Source organism: Salmo salar, chromosome ssa27, assembly GCF_905237065.1.
Source record: "Salmo salar chromosome ssa27, Ssal_v3.1, whole genome shotgun sequence".
NCBI classification, from domain to species: Eukaryota; Metazoa; Chordata; class Actinopteri; order Salmoniformes; family Salmonidae; genus Salmo; species Salmo salar.
This window is the reverse complement of record NC_059468.1, coordinates 22746371-22763435: the sequence shown is the minus strand read 5'-3', so window position 1 is coordinate 22763435 and position 17065 is coordinate 22746371. Positions and strand designations below refer to the sequence as shown.

Sequence of the window (17065 nt, the reverse complement as noted above, 5' to 3'; positions counted from 1 at the left end):
TCCACCTTGTATAACAATTCAAATGTCTGAGTTGGTATTTTTAACTTGAGAATAGGGAATAGGTTGATTTTGTCAGCATCATAGTCAAAGAAAGAAGAAGTGTTCAGAATGGGGAACATACAAAAACACCCAGAGAAAATGATTTAATGTAGAGGTGCTGACTAAAGGCCAATAAACTATAAGCTATACAAATAAAGAGTGACACTCCATATATAAACTCTCAGTCATTTATTGGGTAGATCACCAATGTTTCGGCATCAACGTGTTTTCTTCAGGGCAATGCCATGAATGCTTGAACCAGGTTTTGTTGACAAACAGTGCAACTAGTGCAACCAATGACAATAGTGAGGGGTGTGTCATAAGCACTAAGTTAATTCCAATGAACTGAGAGAAACAGCCAGAAAACAACAGTTCAAGGCACATTGAACACAATAGGCCACTGTCATCATATGGAAACATAATGAATATTGTACATAATATTAGCATCAACATACATCATTGTCCAATTCAACTTCACATAGAAATGTAATTGTTTCCCATTTCGTTGTTTTGTTCCATGTAATCTTTTGATCCAACCATAATGCATAATAAGTATCATCAACAGGGGGAACTTGTTCATAAAAAGGGCCTGAGATCAAAGTCAATATTCGGACCACTAGGGGTCAATGTTTTTAGAAAGGATCTCCAGTAAGTCTCCCTTTGTAGTAGTAGGATCTCATAACAATGATTATGTCTGGCTGGATTAACTGTTGAGGTGTATAAGGCAAGAGAAAACAAACAAACAAACAAACACACACACACACACACACACACACACACACACACACACACACACACACACACACACACACACACACACACACAAAGCAGTGAGGCTATAGAAATAGGAACTCCCACTGTAACAAAGACGTTTTCAGGTTAGAAAGGGAAGTGTTAGCTATAGGGAGTTTATTCCTGGTCATGTGTTGACCGAATGAGACCACTACCTGTCCTTCACTAAACCGTCAAACATAACCTCATCATATCCCGCAGGAGTGGGGTTAGGGTTAGCCCTCTATTTCCCTCCCTTCTCCCCTCTCCATTTCTCTCTCTCGCTGTTCCCTCCCTTCTCCCCTCTCTATTTCTCTCACTCGCTCTTTCCCTCCCTTCTCTCCTCTCTATTTCTCTCACTCGCTCTTTCCCTCCCTTCTCCCCTCTCTATTTCTCTCACTCGCTGTTCCCTCCCTTCTCCCCTCTCTATTTCTCTCACTCGCTCTTTCCCTCCCTTCTCCCCTCTCTATTTCTCTCTCGCTGTTCCCTCCCTTCTCTCCTCTCTATTTCTCTCACTCGCTGTTCCCTCCCTTCTCCCCTCTCTATTTCTCTCACTCGCTCTTTCCCTCCCTTCTCTCCTCTCTATTTCTCTCACTGGCTCTTTCCCTCCCTTCTCCCCTCTCTATTTCTCTCACTCGCTCTTTCCCTCCCTTCTCTCCTCTCTATTTCTCTCACTGGCTCTTTCCCTCCCTTCTCCCCTCTCTATTTCTCTCACTGGCTCTTTCCCTCCCTTCTCTCCTCTCTATTTCTCTCACTGGCTCTTTCCCTCCCTTCTCTCCTCTCTATTTCTCTCACTCGCTCTTTCCCTCCCTTCTCTCCTCTCTATTTCTCTCACTTGCTCTTCCTTCCCTTCTCTCCTCTCTATTTCTCTCACTGGCTCTTTCCCTCCCTTCTCTCCTCTCTATTTCTCTCACTGGCTCTTTCCCTCCCTTCTCTCCTCTCTATTTCTCTCACTGGCTCTTTCCCTCCCTTCTCTCCTCTCTATTTCTCTCACTCGCTCTTAACCTCCCTTCTCTCCTCTCTATTTCTCTCACTCGCTGTTCCCTCCCTTCTCCCCTCTCTATTTCTCTCACTCGCTGTTCCCTCCCCCTCTCTATTTCTCTCACTCGCTCTTTCCCTCCCTTCTCCCCTCTCTATTTCTCTCACTGGCTCTTTCCCTCCCTTCTCCCCTCTCTATTTCTCTCACTTGCTCTTCCTTCCCTTCCCTTCTCTCCTCTCTATTTCTCTCACTCGCTGTTCCCTCCCTTCTCCCCTCTCTATTTCTCTCGATTGCTGTTCCCTCCCTTCTCTCCTCTCTATTTCTCTCACTGGCTCTTTCCCTCCCTTCTCTCCTCTCTATTTCTCTCACTCGCTCTTTCCCTCCCTTCTCTCCTCTCTATTTCTCTCACTTGCTCTTCCTTCCCTTCTCCCCTCTCTATTTCTCTCACTCGCTGTTCCCTCCCCCTCTCTATTTCTCTCACTGGCTCTTTCCCTCCCTTCTCTCCTCTCTATTTCTCTCACTCGCTCTTTCCCTCCCTTCTCCCCTCTCTATTTCTCTCACTTGCTCTTTCCCTCCCTTCTCCCCTCTCCATTTCTCTCACTCGCTGTTCCCTCCCTTCTCCCCTCTCTATTTCTCTCACTCGCTGTTCCCTCCCTTCTCCCCGCTCTATTTCTCTCACTTGCTCTGTTCCCTCCCTTCTCCCCTCTCTATTTCTCTCACTTGCTCTTCCTTCCCTTCTCCCCTCTCTATTTCTCTCACTCGCTGTTCCCTCCCTTCTCTCCTCTCTATTTCTCTCACTCGCTCTTTCCCTCCCCTCCTCCCTTCTCTCCTCTCTATTTCTCTCACTCGCTGTTCCTTCCCTTCTCCCCTCTCTATTTCTCTCACTCGCTGTTCCCTCCCCCTCTCTATTTCTCTCACTTGCTCTTTCCCTCCCTTCTCCCCTCTCTATTTCTCTCACTTGCTCTTTCCCTCCCTTCTCCCCTCTCTATTTCTCTCACTTGCTCTTCCTTCCCTTCTCCCCTCTCTATTTCTCTCACTCGCTGTTCCCTCCCCCTCTCCATTTCTCTCACTCGCTGTTCCCTCCCCCTCTCTATTTCTCTCACTCGCTGTTCCCTCCCTTCTCCCCTCTCCATTTCTCTCACACGCTCTCCCTCCCTCCCCCCTCTCTATTTCTCTCACTCGCTGTTCCCTCCCTTCTTCCCTCTGTCCCTGCAGACTCATACATCTGTGTCCTTAGAGTTATCCAGGACAACACACACACTAGACACAGAGAGAGACAGAGACGGAGAGAGAGAGAGAGACAGAGATGATGTCATTACTCTCTTTTGCAATGTTACAGCGCCTCACAGAGGAGTAAGTGAGCACAGACACACCTACCCAGGCACACACACACCTACCCAGACACACACACCTACCCAGACACACACACACCTACCCAGACACACACACACAGACACTATGCACACTCATTACAGAAAAAAGCATATATCGTGTTGCTATTCCTGGGCTATACATTTAGAGCTTGGGGGCGAGTACACACACACACACACACACACACACACACACACACACACACACACACACACACACACACACACACACACACACACACACACACACACACCTGGGGGCTGGTAGTATACTGCATGGCTTGCCTCCCCTCACAGGCATTGTGGAAGTGTTTATGGAGATAATCCTCCTATGGCTGAGGTGACAAGAAAATAATGATCTATCGTTTACTCTCATCCTCTCTCTCTCTTTCCATCCTTCTCTCATTTGTCTTTCCTTCTGTGAGGGGGTATAACATGAGATTCAAACATCAGATTGGAACTACGCATTAGCTCATTGCGCTACCATGGTCTTAAATGGTTGTGTGTGTTGTTCGGACACTGATGAGAAGTGTGTGATGAAAGTTAAAATGGAGTCTATGAAACCCTTTAACAAAGAATCAACCAACTGTTACAAAACAGCTCAACAACTGCCCAATAGTAATCTTATTTCACAAGTAAAATGACTTTTTATGTGCATTTGCACAGTTGATTTCTGTTCATTGCTCTGTGACGGCACATGGGGAACCTCAGGTAGCCTAGTGGTTAGAGCGCTGGACTTAAAACCAAAAAGTTGCGACATCGAATCCCCGAGCTGACAAGGTAAAAATCTGTCGTTCTGCCCCTGAACAAGGCAGTTAACCCACAGTTCCTAGGCCGTCATTGAAAATAAGAATTTCTTCTTAACTGACTTGCCTAGTTAAATAAAGGTCAAATAAATAAAAATCTAAATAAACTGGTGGCATGGGAATCAATGCGACTGAGTGGACTACACATGTTTGACACAATAACCCATTTTGGATCATTTACAAACGTCCAACGAAAGGGTGATAAAAGCCTATAGCCTTCACTCATGTGAAATGTGCCGATCATGCCAGCTGTCTTATCCACAGGAGGTTGGTGGCACCTTAATTGGGGAGGACGGGCTCGTGGTAATGACTGGAGCAGAATAAGTAGAATGGTATCAAATACATCAAACACATGGTTTCCACATGGTTTCCACATGGTTTCCATGTGTTTGATGTCATTCCACTTGTCTCGTTCCAGCCATTATTATGAGCCGTCCTCCCCTCAGCAGCCTCCACATAATAATAACACAGTCATTTTGTCATTTTAAATATGAGATTTAGGGATGGATCGATCAGGAGATCATGGAACAAACACACCGTCAGCTGTCCAATTCAATGACTATCTTTACGGTGTGTGTGTGTGTGTGTGTGTGTGTGTGTGTGTGTGTGTGTGTGTGTAGTAGGTAGTAGAGATTATAATGTTTTGCAGTGAAAGACTTGTAGTTCTCTGCGAATTCACTAAACTGTTACCGTATAGTTCCTCAGAGCTCTAGCCCTCCAGTACGCAATTATAAAACACACACAAACACACACATCAGATGGGAGACTAGCGACCAGACTCAGACAGGCTCCTAATAGTCTGCCTGTAGGAAGCAGGACTATGTGTGTGTATGTATCTGTGTGTCTGTGTCGCTGTGCTCCAGACCGTCTTTCCATCGGTGTGTGTGTGTGTGTGTGTGTGTGTCTTCCTTGGCCCTGCTCTGTATTCCATAATAATTCCAGTGTTATTTCTAGTGTGTTATGACCTGAGCTCCTCTATATTTAGCTGCCCCTGTGGTGAGCTTCTGGAACACTTTCTACACTCCCACAACCATACTCAGTCAGGGGGAGGAAGAGGGGTGTGTGTGTGTAGGTCATTGGGTCGATAATCCCCCTGTGCATTTTGAGGATTAGGAAATAAAACAGCTAATTGCTTTAAATACAGTGCACACACACACACACACACACACACACACACACACACACACACACACACACACACACACACACACACACACACACACACACACACACACACACACACACACACACACACACACACCGCATCCTACTGTGTTTCTCACACACATCTTTACACGACTTATGTGACCAGCTGCACACTGGCCAGAATCCATAGGATCGCCGTAACAACTGCACACACACAGACAATATCTGATACAAAGGGCCACAAAGAGAGGGATAGAAAGAGACAGATGTATAGAGAGAGAGAGAGAGAGACAACAGAATGAGAGAGAGTTGAGGATTGATGGAAGCAGCTGAGAAGTGACAGCCAGGATGTATGAGCAAATAAAATTAGTGAAGGAGAAAAGAAGGAACGAAAGGAAAGTAAAAACCCTGCAATGCCACTGCAGACGATGATGTCACCCTGACTCAACCACAGCAGACGGACGAGGACGGCGGGATGGTCATTTTCTTCCCCCTCTCTGTCCTCTCTCTGTCCTCTCTCTATCTACCTTATTCACTCTTCTGTTTTGAAAAAGTGGTCGTCTTTAACCTTCACTTTACCATTCAAAACCAAAGAGGTGAGAGTGGAATAGTGCATCTCAATACTCTAAAAGAGACTTCCTCTCCTGATCAAAGGGTGAATCTGAAATGGCTCTTATTTCCTATATACTGCATTACGTTTGGTCAGAGTACCACTATAACATATACAGTACCAGTCAAAAGTTTGGACACACCTACTCATTCAAGGGTTTTTCTTTATTTGTACTATTTTCTACATTGTAGAATAATAATGACAACATAAAAACTATGAAACAACACATATGGAATCATGTAGTAACCAAAAATCAAAATATATTTGATATTCTTCAAAGTAGCCACCCTTTGCCTTGATGACAGCTTTGCACACTCTTGGCATTCTCTCAACCAGCTTCACCTCGAATGATTTTCAACAGTCTTGAAGGAGCTACCACATATGCTGAGCACTTGTTGGCTGCTTTTCCTTCACTCTGCGGTCCAACTCATCACAAACCATCTCAATTTGGTTAAAGTCGGGTGATTGTGGAGGCCAGGTCATCTGATGCAGCACTCCATCACTCTCCTTCTTGGTCAAATAGCCCTTACACAGGCTGGAGGTGTGTTGGGTCATTGTCCTGTTGAAAAATGATAGTCCTACTAAAAGCAAACCAGATGGGATGGTGTATCGCTGCAGAATGCTGTGGTAGCCATGCTGGTTAAGTGTGCCTTGAATTCTAAATAAATGACAGACAGTGTCACCAGCAGAACACCCCCACACCATCACACCTCCTCCTCCATGCTTTACGGTGGGGACTACACATGTGGAGGTCATCCGTTCACCTACTCTGCGGCTCACAAAGACATGGTGGTTGGAACCAAAAATCTAAAATTTGGGCTCTTCAGACCAAAGGACAGATTTCGATCAGTCTAATGTCCAATGCTCGTGTTTCTTGGCCCAAGCAAGTGTCTTCTTACTAGAGGTCACTCTGGGTCTTCCTTTCCTGTAGTGGTCCTCAGTAGAGACAGTTTCATCATTGGGCTTGATGGTTTTTGCAATTGCACTTGATGAAACTTTCACATTACCTGACATTTGACTGACCTTGATGTCTTAAAGTAATGATGGACTGTCGTTTCTCTTTGCTTTTTTAAGCTGTTCTTGCCACAATATGTACTGGGTCTTTTACCAAATTCTGTATACCACCCCTACCTTGTCACAACACAACTGATTGGCTGAAACGCACTATGAAGAAAATAAATTCCAAAAATGTATTTTAACAAGGCACCCCTGTTAATTGAAATGCATTCCAGGTGACTATCTCATGAAGCTGGTTGAGAGAATGCCAAGAGTGTGCAAAGTTGTCATCAAGGCAAACGGTGGCTACTTTGTAGAATCTCTAACATAAAATATACTTTGATTTGTTTAACACTTTTTTGGTCACTACATGAGTCCATATGTGTTATGTCATAGTTTTGATGTCTTTACTATTATTCTACAATGTAGAAAATTGTGAAAATAAAAAAAAACTGAAATGAGTAGGTGTGTCCAAACCTTTGACTGGTACAGTATATATATGAAATAAACCTACCATTAAAATTATAAACTGATCCTTTTTTTGTCAGTGGGCAAACGTACAAAATCATCAGGGGATCAAATACTTTTTTCCCCCTCTGTACGCATGAGTAGGTGAACGGATGACCTCCACATGTGTAGTCCCCACCGTAAAGCATGGAGGAGGAGGTGTGATGGTGTGGGGGTGTTCTGCTGGTGACACTGTCTGTAATTTATTTAGATATATACATACACACACACACACACTCAGTTGAAATCAGAAGTTTACATACACTTAGGTTGGAGTCATTAAAACTCGTTTTTCAACCACTCCACAAATTTCTTGTTAACAAACTATAGTTTTGGCAAGTCGGTTAGGACATCTACTTTGTGCATGACACAAGTAATTTTTCCAACAATTGTTTACAGACAGATTATTTCACTTATAATTCACTGTATCACAATTCCAGTGGGTCAGAACTTAACATACACTAAGTTGACTGTGCCTTTAAACAGCTTGGAAAATTCCAGAAAATTATGTCATGGCTTTAGAAGCTTCTGATAGGCTAATTGACATCATTTGAGTCAATTAGAGGAGGTGTACATGTGGATGTATTTCAAGGCCTACCTTCAAACTCAGTGCCTCTTTGCTTGACATCATGGGAAAATCAAAAGAAATCAGCCAGCGGTTTAGACATTAATGGCTGTGTGTTGTGTTATTTTGAGGGGACAGCAAATTTACACTGTTATACAAGCTGTACACTCACTACTTTACATTGTAGGAAAGTGTCATTTCTTCAGAGTTGTCACATGAAAAGATATACTCATATTTACGAAAATGTGAGGGGTGCACTCACTTTTGTGAGATACTGTACACACATATATATACTGCTCAAAAAAATAAAGGGAACACTTAAACAACACATCCTAGATCTGAATGAAATAAATAATCTTATTAAATACTTTTTTCTTTACATAGTTGAATGTGCTGACAACAAAATCACACAAAAATAATCAATGGAAATCCAATTTATCAACCCATGGAGGTCTGGATTTGGAGTCACACTCAAAATTAAAGTGGAAAACCACACTACAGGCTGTCCATAAAACAAGTCAAAATGAGGCTCAGTAGTGTGTGTGGCCTCCACGTGCCTGTATGACCTCCCTACAACGCCTGGGCATGCTCCTGATGAGGTGGCGGATGGTCTCCTGAGGGATCTCCTCCCATACCTGGACTAAAGCATCCGCCAACTCCTGGACAGTCTGTGGTGCAACGTGGCGTTGGTGGATGGAACGAGACATGATGTCCCAGATGTGCTCAATTGGATTCAGGTCTGGGGAACGGGCGGGCCAGTCCATAGCATCAATGCCTTCCTCTTGCAGGAACTGCTGACACACTTCAGCCACATTAGGTCTAGCATTGTCTTGCATTAGGAGGAACCCAGGGCCAACCGCACCAGCATATGGTCTCACAAGGGGTCTGAGGATCTCATCTCGGTACCTAATGGCAGTCAGGCTACCTCTGGCGAGCACATGGAGGGCTGTGCGGCCCCCCATAGAAATGCCACCCCACACCATGACTGACCCACCGCCAAACCGGTCATGCTGGAGGATGTTGCAGGCAGCAGAACGTTCTCCACGGCGTCTCCAGACTCTGTCACGTCAGTCACGTGCTCAGTGTGAACCTGCTTTCATCTGTGAAGAGCACAGGGCGCCAGTGGCGAATTTGCCAATCTTGGTTCTCTGGCAAATGCCAAACGTCCTGCACGGTGTTGGGCTGTAAGCACAACCCCCACCTGTGGACGTCGGGCCCTCATACCACCCTCATGGAGTCTGTTTCTGACCGTTTGAGCAGACACATGCACATTTGTGGCCTGCTGGAGGTCATTTTGCAGGGCTCTGGCAGTGCTCCTCCTGCTCCTCCTTGCACAAAGGCGGAGGTAGCGGTCCTGCTGCTGGGTTGTTGCCCACCTACGGCCTCCTCCACGTCTCCTGATGTACTGGCCTGTCTCCTGGTAGCGCCTCCATGCTCTGGACACTACGCTGACAGACACAGCAAACCTTCTTGCCACAGCTCGCATTGATGTGCCATCCTGGATGAGCTGCACTACCTGAGCCACTTGTGTGGGTTGTAGACTCCGTCTCATGCTACCACTAGAGTGAAAGCACCGCCAGCATTCAAAAGTGACCAAAACATCAGCCAGGAAGCATAGGAACTGAGAAGTGGTCTGTGGTCACCTTCCCTTTATTTTTTGGAGCAGTATATATATATATATATACACACACACACACACACACACTCATTGTGTATTAATTATTACTTTTCTATTATTTGATCTATTTTCATTCTCTCTGCATTGTTGGGAGGGGCCCGAAAGAAAGCATTTCACCGTTAGTCCACACCTGTTGTTTACGAAACATGTGACAAATACCATTTGATTTTATTTAAAAGGAACCTGTTGCCATTTCAGATGGGTAGGTGCTAAGTGGGAACATTGGAACGTCCCCACCCTAAATCCTAACCCAAACCTTAACCATTAGCCTTACCTAAACCTAACCTTAACCCTTATCTTAACTGTTATCAATTTAAACTTCAGTGGGGTACGTCAAAGTTGGAAGTCCCAAGGATGCGGCTTAGACTTTTCCATTTCAGATGCATCCAAAAAGTTTGGCACCAATTGGCATCAACAGCATACCTGTCAGCTGGATGAGGGCGGAGCCTGTCTGAGCATACTGCCACACGTGATTGGTCATCAGTGATGTTATCCTCCCCCAGTACCAACACGTCTGCATGGTACTGTATATTCCCAGTATTCCAAAGTCTGTTACTCCAACCGGCCAGGGAACATGAGGAACTACCTCCTCTGCTAACACAACCCCCCAGCTAAGCTACATTACAATGCTAAGTTACGACAACAACAAAAAATACTCATTGCATTGTGAAAAACTAGCATTAGGCCCACAATGCTACGCTAGCTAAATTAGGCTAATCAAGGCTAAGATACACTTTTTTGGGATAAAACAAAAAAAAGTGTATTGCTTTTAAGAAGTGGTGCTAAGCTAGGCTAATGTATGCTAAGCTAAGTAGCTTGCAGCCCCTCCTGTGTGAATTGCTGTCCTGTGTGGGTTTAGGAGAGGAAAAGGCTTCTACCCAGACTGTTCTTAATCTCATGTCTTAACTCCCTCAGAGTGTGTGTGTGTGTGTGTGTGTGTGTGTGTGTGTGTGTGTGTGTGTGTGTGTGTGTGTGTGTGTGTCAGTGAGAGGGATAAGAGAATGGTGGGCATATGAAGCCATCCTGACAGTGGTCAGACATGTGGACACACACCCCTAGCTTGAATGTGGACCCCTAAATGTGCCAGCGCTGCACTCTGCGTGTATGTGTGACTGTGTGTGTGTGTGTGTGTGTGGGGGGGTGGATTAGAGAGAAGCTTCTTAAAAATTGTGAGGAGCGGGTCAAAAACCCCTTGAAACATTCCATGGTGAGACAGACAGACAGACAGACTTTATTACTAAGTTGGTGTAATACCTCATGCATCCATAATACATACAGTAACATATTGTGCTCAACCATTGGCTTAAAATGCCCAATGTGTGTTACTATAACGTCTGTGTTCACTATTAGCATGCCTATAAAGACCTTGTCTTACCAGCATTGGTCCTGTCCTGGGTAATATAGCTGTCTCTAGTAAACATCCCATACAGAACACGGAAGATAACATTTAGTCCTGCCATGACCCCAAGACAGAGGTCAGACAATGGTCAGAGACAGACCAACAGAAACACAACCACCCCCAGCAGTGAAGGAGAGAGAAGTAGAGAGAGAAGGAGAGATAGGAAGGATAGAGGGAGTATGGGGGGGGTTTTGGGGTGAGGAGTAACTCAGAGCCCAGCAGGTCACATGATAGAGTAGCTGTAGATCTCTTCAATCAATGTCTGGCATCTAGGGAAACTGTCATACCTACGTGAGCAAGGGACAACAGGTCAAATAATCATGTTTACAGTGTGTGTGTGTGTGTGTGTGTGTGTGTGTGTGTGTGTGTGTGTCCTTGTTACTGAACTTGACCATTCCGTACGTCGTTCATCCTGAGAATGAGGATCATGGCATCGTGTTCCCGGTCAACATCAGAACAAGGCCTGTGTGTGTGTGTGTGTGTGTGTGTGTGTGTGTGTGTGTGTGTGTGTGTGTGTGTGTGTGTGTGTGTGTGTGTGTGTGTTTCATTTCAGGGCAAATAAGGAAAGACCAAATCAATCTCTGCTGTATGTGAAAGCCTACGTAATCTGTCTCTCTCTATGTAGGCCTAACACTGGACACACACATTAAAGGCTGCATACTAAGGAAGGCTCCAATAGGTCAAGTGAGCATTAGTTCCTTGCAGCCGCAGAGGACTTTACGCAACACACAGATGAGAAATGTGCGTGTGTCAGTCAGTATGTGCCACGTGCCAGGACAGAGACAGATGGAAAGGGAAAGCAGAGGAAGGACAGAAGTTGCCTTCATACCAGCACACACACACACACACACACACACTAACCCTGCAGCACACATGTTGATTTAATATGCTGATCCAGAGCCTGTTAAAGTGCTAAATCACATAATGATTATGGTCAGGATTAAACTCATGAAAACTGATCTGAAACCAACTGTTAAAGGGGCCTCTATGAGGGGCCAGACAGAGAGAATGGGTCAGGCAGGTTTTGGTAATGTTAGGTTTGGCATAGCATAGGGGCGTGCCCACATACATTGCATCACTGGCATTCTCCAACTGGGGTTAGTGTTGGATGGCTGTATTGGAATTCCTAGGATTCCCAAAAGCTGATTCCCATTCTCCAGAGCAGGACATAGGAAGAGAGATAATTAAGGGCTCCTAATGATAAAACACTACTGACAGACAGACAGACGGGGGGGGTCTGGGACGTGAATCTATGTGTGTGTGATAGATGCAGGTGTCACTACGTCCTGACAGAGACAGAGAGGATTGTCACTAGAGACGCCATCAGTGTCACAAGGTGTCATTTATCTCCCCCTTGCTCTCTCTCTCTCTCTCTCTCTCTCTCTCTCTCTCTCTCTCTCTCTCTCTCTCTCTCTCTCTCTCTCTCTCTCTCTCTCTCTCTCTCTCTCTCTCTCTCTCTCTCTCTCTCTCTCTCTCTCTCTCTCTCTCTCTCTCTCTCTCTCTCTCTCTCTCTCTCTCTCTCTCTCTCTCTCTCTCTCTCTCTCTCTCTCTCTCTCTCTCTCTCTCTCTCTCTCTCTCTACTGAGCTCGTTCTGGCTTTCTCTCGCCTTCCCTTTTTTCCCCCTTTCTTTACTTATGGGTTAGTGGTGCGCGGGTCAGATGTTTGTTTACCCGCACCCGCCCGCAATTGCTAATAACCCATCCACAACCGCACGACTGTAAAGTGAAAATCTGAGGCCTACACCTGACCCTAACCCACTAATACAGTGAGGGAAAAAAGTATTTGATCCCCTGCTGATTTTGAACATTTGCCCACTGACAAAGAAATGATCAGTCTATAATTTTAATGGTAGGTTTATTTGAACAGTGAGAGACAGAATAACAACAACAAAATCCAGAAAAACGCATTTCAAAAATGTTATAAATTGATTTGCATTTTAATGAGGGAAATAAGTATTTGACCCCTCTGCAAAACATGACTTAGTACTTGGTGGCAAAACCCTTGTTGGCAATCACAGAGGTCAGACGTTTCTTGTAGTTGGCCACCAGGTTTGCACACATCTCAGGAGGGATTTTGTCCCACTCCTCTTTGCAGCTCTTCTCCAAGTCATTAAGGTTTCGAGGCTGATGTTTGGCAACTCGAACCTTCAGCTCCCTCCACAGATTTTCTATGGGATTAAGGTCTGGAGACTGGCTAGGCCACTCCAGGACCTTAATGTGCTTCTTCTTGAGACACTCCTTTGTTGCCTTGGCCATGTGTTTTGGGTCATTGTCATGCAGGAATACCCATCCACGACCCATTTTCAATGCCCTGGCTGAGGGAAGGAGGTTTTCACCCAAGATTTGACGATACATGGCCCCATCCATCGTCCCTTTGATGCGATGAAGCTGTCCTGTCCCCTTAGCAGAAAAACACCACCAAAGCAAAATGTTTCCACCTCCATGTTTGATGGTGGGGATGGTGCTCTTGGGGTCATTGGCAGCATTCCTCCTCCTCCAAACACGGCGAGTTGAGTTGATGCCAAAGAGCTCCATTTTGGTCTCATCTGACCACAACACCTTCACCCAGTTGTCCTCTGAATCATTCAGATGCTCATTGGCAAACTTCAGACGGGCATGTATATGTGCTTTCTTGAGCAGGGGGACATTGTGGGCGCTGCAGGATTTCAGTCCTTCACGGCGTAGTGTGTTACCAATTGTTTTCTTGGTGACTATGGTCCCAGCTGCCTTGAGATCATTGACAAGATCCTCCCGTGTAGTTCTGGGCTGATTCCTCACCGTTCTCATGATCATTGCAACTCCACGAGGTGAGATCTTGCATGGAGCCCCAGGCCGAGGGAGACTGACAGTTCTTTTGTGTTTCTTCCATTTGCGAATAATCGCACCAACTGTTGTCACCTTCTCACCAAGCTGCTTGGCGATGGTCTTGTAGCCCATTCCAGCCTTGTGTAGGTCTACAATCTTGTCCCTGACATCCTTGGAGAGCTCTTTGGTCTTGGCCATGGTGGAGAGTTTGGAATCTGATTGATTGATTGCTTCTGTGGACAGGTGTCTTTTATATAGGTAACAAACTGAGATTTGGAGCACTCCCTTTAAGAGTGTGCTCTTAATCTCAGCTCGTTACCTGTATAAAAAGACACCTGGGAGTCAGAAATCTTTCTGATTGAGAGGGGGTCAAATATTTATTTCCCTCAAAAATGCAAATCAATTTATAACATTTTTGACATGCGTTTTTCTGGATTTTTTTGTTGTTATTCTGTCTCTCACTGTTCAAATAAACCTACCATTAAAATTATAGACTGATCATTTCTTTGTCAGTGGGCAAATGTACAAAATCAGCAGGGGATCAAATACTTTTTTCCCTCACTGTATGTAAATGTAATTTCTGTTTTTACATTTGCTATCATTTCTAAAAACCTGGTTTTTGCTTTGTCATTATTGTGTATATTGTGTTGATTGATGAAGGGAAAAAGTATTTAATCAATTTTAGAATGAGGCTGTAACATAACAAAATGTGGAAAAAGTCAAGGGGTATGAATACTTTCCGTATGCACTGTATGTTTCTGCTCATAATTTCCACCATTTTGGTAGACTATTTGGTAGTCAACTTGTCTATAATTAGATACATGCAGCTTCTCTTCTGTCATTATATGTTGCCCTAGAACAGGGTTTCCCAAACTGGGTCCCGGGGCCCTCCCTGGGTGCACGTTTTGGTTTTAGCCCTAGCAATACACAGCTGATTCAAATAATGAAAGCTTGATGATGAGTTGGTTACTTTTTTTATTTAACCATTATTTAACTAGGCAAGTCAGTTAAGAACAAATTCTTATTTACAATGACGGCCTACCCCGGCCAAACCCTAACGACACTGGGCCAATTGTGCACCGCCCTATGGGACTCCCAATCACGGCCTGTTGTGATACAGCCTGGACCTGGACTCGAACCAGGGTTTGTAGTGATGCCTCTAGCACTGAGAAGCAGTGCCCTAGACTGCTGCACCACTCGGGAGCCCTTGAATCAACTGTGTAGTGCTAGGGCAAAAATCAGAACATGCACCAGTGGATGGGGAGGCCAGGACCGAGTTTGGGAAACCCTGCCCTAGAAGACTAAATAATAATGTCATAAATCTATACAATAAATGCTTCAATCTAGTTGACATCGGGAAAGTTCTCTATATCATCTCTGGTCTTTGCAATAACGGTAAAAAAAAAAAAACTATAGGAAAGATTTTCAAATTACATTAACTTGGCCGGTTTTAAAGAAATAGAAAACTGTGAAAATGACCCAACATTTTTCTGATTAGATTTCAGTTTGGCTTGGATGCATATTTTGTGGTTGAAATTCTCCTAATCAGCTTTTATGACGCTGATAAAGTTAGCACCTCTACAGATGGTATCTAATTTCATTTGCATTCTCTCAAGATGCTGAAAGAAAGAAATCATATTTCTCCACTCCTGTTCCCTAGTTAACATTTTTACCTACATTTGGTGTATAATTTTACTGCAAGAAATGCTTCATTCTGCAGGAGTTAATATTAAGGCTATGTGAGAAGTTATAGACCTACAGTCAGTGTCCAGATTTCAGTTTCCATTTAACCCATCTGAACAGTAGGCTACAGTTCCCTTGACGTATCATAGGCCTATTTGAAGTCCCTGTCTTGTGACTGTCAAATTTGTATAGCGCCTCACAATCATGACACATAACACACTGCCATAATCCTCTTTTACCACTTCACCAAATCTTCCCCAAACATACATTTTCTGGCCCTCTCTTCTCTTTATTGTCAACTCTCCATTTCACATTTTTTCTCTTATTGAATTAAACTCAGACATTGTCCTGTTTGCATCCATGGATTGACGTAAACTTTTCTGCCCATTCCAGACCCGGCGGCAGAACGAATCAGTTGGATGGGCCTTTGATTTCCATAGGGGGGCACGGTTTTCACAGGGGGGCACGGCAGAACGAGTCAGTTGGATGGGCCTTTGATTTCCATAGGGGGCACGGTTTTCACAGGGGGGCACGGCAGAACAAATCAGTTGGATGGGCCTTTGATTTCCATAGGGGGGCACGGTTTTCACAGGGGGGCACGGCAGAACGAGTCAGTTGGATGGGCCTTTGATTTCCATAGGGGGGCACGGTTTTCACAGGGGGCACGGCAGAACAAATCAGTTGGATGGGCCTTTGATTCCATAGGGGGGCACGGTTTTCACAGGGGGGCACGGCAGAACGAATCAGTTGGATGGGCCTTTGATTTCGCATAGGGGGGCACGCTTGCTCATTCATATTTCTTTTAATGACTAATAGTAAAGACCATAGAGTACCACAGTATGAGTCATAATACCCATAAAACCTAGTGGTCAAACAGGGAAATGGTTCCAATCGTTTTCCCACCATTTCTTTTTCCCATAGGGGATTTTAGAAACACTTCAAATAAAGGCTGTGTTTCATGTAGCGTGACGTTTTGATAACTGTGTAAATCTTTCTAGGACAAGGTGACTTTCATCAATATATTTGCCCCCCCAAAAAATGCTAATTAGCTGCTAGTGTTGCTATCATAAAGAACTACAAATGCCATGATGATCTGGACAAGACTGCTGAATCGAGGCAAAGATAAGAATCTCTGGGTTAACTGTCTAATGTTAGCTAAATGTAGTAAATAATAATAAATTGGCTACATTTCTTTAAAATTGCCAATTCTGTGAACAGTCATGTGCAAGTTTTAAACTGACACAATACCCGTTAACAAAGGTGTCAGCTAGAGGTGACGTGCAGGAGCTTGCAGGGATTTGTAGTTTTGCATGATGTCTACTTTAATGCTAATTAGAAGTTTTGAATCAGAGTAAATAAAGCCAAATATATTGATAAGTTAGCTTGTCCGAGATAGATTTACATGGTTATGAAAACGTCACACTAGGGTAAACCTACACAAAACACAGCCCTTATTTTAATTGTTTCTAAGATCCCATATGGGAAAAATGTATGGTGGAAAAATTATTGGAACCATTTTTGACTGCGAGGCTTTCTGGGTATTATGACACCGCCACTGTGGGGCTCTATTGGCAGCTTGTGAGTAGAGGTCGACCGATTAATCGGAATGGCCGATTAATTAGGGCCGATTTCAAGTTTTCATAACAATCGGTAAATCGGTATTTTTGGCCACCAATTTGCCGATTTAAAAAAAACATTTTTTACACCTTTAT

At 44.4% G+C, this 17065-nt stretch overlaps 1 protein-coding gene across 7 annotated transcripts in view; it reads right to left on the bottom strand.

Moving 5' to 3' along the window:
* LOC106588786 (triple functional domain protein) overlaps nucleotides 1-17065 on the bottom strand; it is a 109678-nt gene that overhangs the window by 69960 nt on the left and 22653 nt on the right. Inside the window, exon 1 of one of the 7 annotated variants that reach the window (XM_045709547.1) lies at nucleotides 9870-9963. The exons of the other annotated variants lie outside the window; for them this stretch is intronic. Within the exon in view, the coding sequence (XP_045565503.1) occupies nucleotides 9870-9948 (79 nt within the window). The 5' untranslated portion in view covers nucleotides 9949-9963. Of the gene's footprint in view, nucleotides 1-9869; nucleotides 9964-17065 lie in introns of those variants that run through there. 7 annotated transcript variants of the gene reach the window in all.